Here is a 5,000-nt window from a genome sequence, read left to right as displayed (position 1 = left end):
ACATTGTGTTTTTTGTGGATTTATTTTCAGGCCATTCATATCGAAGTTTTTTTTTGTTTTTTTTTTGGCTTCATGATCTGTTTATTTTTTCCTATCAATTCATTTAGGTTGTTAACAGAGGCAGCGTGAAGAAATTCAAAGTCGTCGGCGTACTGAATAAGAATACAGTTTTTTTTTTGCAATTGATGACAGATCTTTGATGATTATAATGAATAAGATTGGGCCTAGGATGGATCTTTGTGGAACACCGAATGAAACTGGTTGCTTTGATGATACTTGGACTTTGATAGGTAACATTTGAACCAAAAATGATCAATTTCATGATTTGTTAGTTCAAGGCTGACACTGCCAATGGCCTTCGATAAATCACATAGAGGGAGCAAATTGAACTGTTTGTTGTCTATATTTTTATAAATTTTATTTGTGACTTTTAATAATGCTGTTTCGGTTGATAATTTACTTCTAAAACCGTGTTGCGTGTTAGATATAAGGTTATTCGCTTCCAAAATGATGTTAGTTGGTTTGCAACTATTTTCTCGAGAACTTTAGATATTACTGTTTAGTATAGTGATGGGTCGATAATGATCGATTTCGTCTCTGTCACCGGATTTGAAAATAGGTGTTATGATACCATGTTTCCAGAGTGAAGGATAAACACCGGTGACTATAGACGTATTAATAATGACTGTCAGAGAGTATGCAATTGCTGGTAAATCATCGTTTATGAAACGATGTGCAATGCCATCCGCTCCCACGGAATTCGTCTTTCGTCCGAAAAGTTTGTTATAGGCCTCGTTTCCTTTATGTTGTCTGATAAGTGGTGGCGGTTGTCTGCTGATAAGTGCGTCTACCGACTTCTGCAAAGAAGGTGTTAAAGTGTTCTATGTTATTTATGGAATTTAGGGAAATGTCTGTATTTTGTTTCTTCTTAGGCACTAGTGTATTTACTAGTTTCCATGTTTCGGAAGAATCGCCTCTACATTCATTGAACTTATTTAAAAAAATAGTTTTTGCACAAAGGAAGAGTGTTTTCACATCTCTCTTCTTATGTCTGTATTCAGCCTGAAGGGCTGAGAGCTTTATGAATATTATTTCTATCATTTATGGCCCTCTTAATGTCATTTATCCAAGGGGCGGGAGGACGTTCAACTGTTTTTGTTTTAAAAGGTGTGGAGGCATCGATACCGTTCTTTGTCACATTTGTTAGAATATTCACTTGTCTGTTGTGAAGATCTCTGAGAGTGACGATTCGTTGGCAATAATGTGTTGGCAGAGTAACTGAGGATTGTAATGCCTTAAGTCGCGAGAGGTTTTAGTGACTGGTTTTCGCTTAGGTTTTTCTACATTTATGGTAATTTTTAAAAGCTCGTGATCTGCAACGTGGCATCGGACAGCTGCCCGAGGAAGCTCCCTGGCTGGCCCCCTGTGACCCGGGGAGGGTTGTCTGATTTCCCTCTGACTCTGCGGGACCGTGAGACGCCATGGTTTGCTGAGCTGTTAGGGGGCTGCGGCCCGTTCACTCCGGCGGTTAGACTCAGAGAGAGAGAGGCGGTCAACATATAAAATTGCAACGCCCATTGTCATGGCATAGTAATCTTGTAACTGCAACAATTTTTTTCCTTCTGCTATTGCAATTGCATCTTTATCCATCGCAGTCTGACTGTTTTTATCTTTTGTCACAAAAGATAAAGGAACCTTACGCATCGTTGTCGTTGTTAAAAGTGAACACTGAGAGGCTTCAGAGAGAAAGAAATACACATACATATATATTTAAATGCGTGTATATGTACGTAAAGAGAGAGAGAGAGAGAGAGAGAGAGAGAGAGAGAGAGAGAGAGAGAGAGAGAGAGAGAGAGAGAGAGAGAGAGAGAGAGAGAGAATTTCTACCTTGGAGTTTCTGGAACTGGTTCACTGAAGAAATATATAAGCATTCTCCCTCTTGTCACCTCTGTCTCGTTCTCTGCTTCCCTTCCTTTCCTCTCCTATCTCTCTGTCTGTCTGTCTGTCTGTCTCTCTCTCTCTCTTTACGTACATATACACGCATTTAAATATATGTGCATGTGCATTTCTCTCTCTCCCCAGCCTCTCAATTTCACTTTTAATTAACAACGACAACGATACGTAAAGTTCCTCGTTCGCTCACAGACGTTAGAAAGGCTTTGATAAATCGGCCTTGTTATCTTGCACTTGAAATGCATTGGTCATTATCCTCGGTCTTTGCGGAGGTTCAGCATTTATCTTGTAACTCGATTCAGGGAATTATTTGTGTGTTTTCTTTCTCTCATCGTCTAATTCTCTTCTTGTGACAAAGGATAAAGACAGTCGGACGACGATGGATAAAGATGCAATAATAGAAGAAAAAAAATGGTTGCAGTTTCAAGATTATTATGCCATGACTGTGGGCGTTGCAATGTTATATGTTGACCGCGATGAAATAAGGGAATGGGCCTTGGACTATAACACGTGGAAATTACACAGTGATTCAGCAGAAATCCGACCCCTAAGAAGGATCTCGAAAATAAGTCATCCAAGTCTTAACCCAACCGGCACGGTTAGCAAGAATACCTGCCATGGCCACTGTAATATAAGTTTATTTACTGTATTTTCACGTAGATGGTTCTGTAAGTGCTGAGTCACCAAGGAGTCAGTTATTAGTCCTACGTATCTCGCCTGTTTTTCCTTTTCCTCGACTTTTGGAAAGGGACTTTTGTATTATTTCCCTGTCTTAAATGTTACCAAGATTTTAATAACAATTTAATAATCATAACATCAGTAATAACAATAACAGTATCGATTTCAATTGTATTCAAAAGAAAAACACATTTTCCCACTAATTCAAGGAATGGGGAAATCAGGATCGGTCACTAGGGCCTACTGATAGACCCCTTGCTGGCTGAGCGCATGTGGAGCCATCTGTGTGTAACAAAATTCATTAAAAAAAATTACAGGGAACAGAATATAAGGTTAAGTCGAAGGAAGATATTCTGATAAAAGTTGGGACTAGAAGAAAAACCGATTGCGAAAACAGAAAAAAAGGAAACGGTAATTGCAGTTCTTTAGGAGAGAAGGAATAAAAAGGAAGACAGAAAGACAGGAGAAAAGAGAATAAGAGGAAGAGAGATAACCGCATTTCTCAGAATGGAGAGATTGGTAGAATATATATCCAACAAAGACAACCAGATATAGCAATTCCATGGTGATGAAAATCCTACTTGGCAACTTCCGACCTAAGCCCCGCCTCATCAACTTTATTCATTGCAAATATTCAATATTTTTTTACATTTATTTTTTGTTTCCTTGGTTTCGTTTTCGATCACCTTTCTACCAGTATTATTACAGAACCATTTTCATTGAAAATACCCTGAAATAACACTTGCCATAAGATATCGCGAGAATTATTGAGGTAAAAAAACGGGGCGGAGCTAATGACGTCACCACTTTTAAGCCAATGAGATCGCGCCGTGGGATATCAGATATAACTAGACACATGATTTTTAATATAATTCTTTCAATATTGCTATACTTACCAGAAGTAAAAGCAACCCCTCCCTCCCTTTTATTTATGAAAACGAAGAAACCCTTACTATTAACAGCCGTCAGAACTGTCTTGGGTAAAAGTCAATTTCATTTTTGGATTCAATAAGCTGCGTGGAAGTGGAACTACCTGGTTATATGTTCCTTGAAGCCAATAGTTATAAACCCACGACCGATGCCATAAGAGAAGACATGACAAGGGAAATATTGTAAAGGAAAACTGTGAGAAAACGCTATCGCTTGTTCTGTTCCTTAATATTACGAAGAAGCAATACATTTATTGTGTCTATATATATATATATATATATATATATATATATATATATATATGTATTATATTCTGACGTATTTCGATCTAGAGATGAATTTCGTATTATATTTTCATCGTGTTTACACTACTCATTCATATTTTCAAAATTTCCATATTCACTTTTCGACAAAAGATAATCTAGATGAATTTACCCGCATCGCATCTAAGATTTCCGATATTTTAATTCTGTTTATAACACTCTCATATTTTAGTAAAGAATATATATGAATTGCACATACCTTGCCTACATTCAATATATTTCCTATCTCGACCAAAAATTCTAGACAGATTCCACATACCGCACCTGGACTCAATATATGTACATCATATTTCTCCCACTCTCATATTTCAACCAAGAAATCTAAACATATTTCAATATACCGCACCAATAATTCACTGCAGTCCATTCTACAACACTAGTATACAGTATAGCACAGTGTACACCACCAGTATTCGCTGCAGTCCATTCTACATCACCAATATACAGTATAGCACAGTGTACGCCACCAGTATTCGCTGCAGTCCATTCTACATCACCACTATGCAGTATAGCACAGTGTACACCACCAGTATTCGCTGCAGTCCATTCTACATCACGTTATGCAGTATAGCACAGTGCCCAACAATATTCGCTGCAGTCATTTCTACAGCAACATTCAGTGCATTCCAGCCCACGCCACTAATGTCAAGTGGCGACCAGCGTACATGCACTGTATAAACGCACGCCAATGCATTTCCTTGTCTCCTTACAGGTACAGGCTGATATATTCCTATGATGGTAATTGGGGTTCCCAGCTGGCTAATGGCACCTGGAATGGCATGGTTGGAATGGTAGCTCGAAAGGTAAAGGCAGAGAGGAGGTTGGATTTTATTTAATTCTGGAATTATAATTGCGTTAATTAATCACATTAATTAATTTCTGTAATTATTCAATTCTGGAATTACTGTTCAGTATATCTATTTATTCTGCCTCATTTTCTTTGTCGATTTCTATTTATTAATATATTAATTAATTTGTTTGTTTATATTTTATTTGTTTCTCTGTTTACTCACCTCATTTATTTTATTTATTTATGAGTTTATTCACATTTTTCATTCATTTCCATATTAATTAATTTGTCTTTTGATTATCCATTCACTTATCTATTTAATTATT

General features: G+C 37.3%; 1 protein-coding gene across 1 annotated transcript in view; it reads left to right on the top strand.

Moving 5' to 3' along the window:
- Positions 1-5,000, top strand: part of LOC119584534 (glutamate receptor ionotropic, delta-2-like) — a 53,820-nt gene that overhangs the window by 1,297 nt on the left and 47,523 nt on the right. Inside the window, exon 2 of the mRNA XM_037933206.1 lies at positions 4,597-4,687. Coding sequence (XP_037789134.1) covers positions 4,597-4,687 — 91 coding nt within the window. The remainder of the gene's footprint in view (positions 1-4,596; positions 4,688-5,000) is intronic.

Source organism: Penaeus monodon, chromosome 2 (genome assembly GCF_015228065.2).
Source record: "Penaeus monodon isolate SGIC_2016 chromosome 2, NSTDA_Pmon_1, whole genome shotgun sequence".
NCBI lineage: Eukaryota > Metazoa > Arthropoda > Malacostraca > Decapoda > Penaeidae > Penaeus > Penaeus monodon.
The sequence above is the reverse complement of the archived record's forward strand: the minus strand, read 5'-3'. Positions and strand labels throughout refer to the sequence as shown.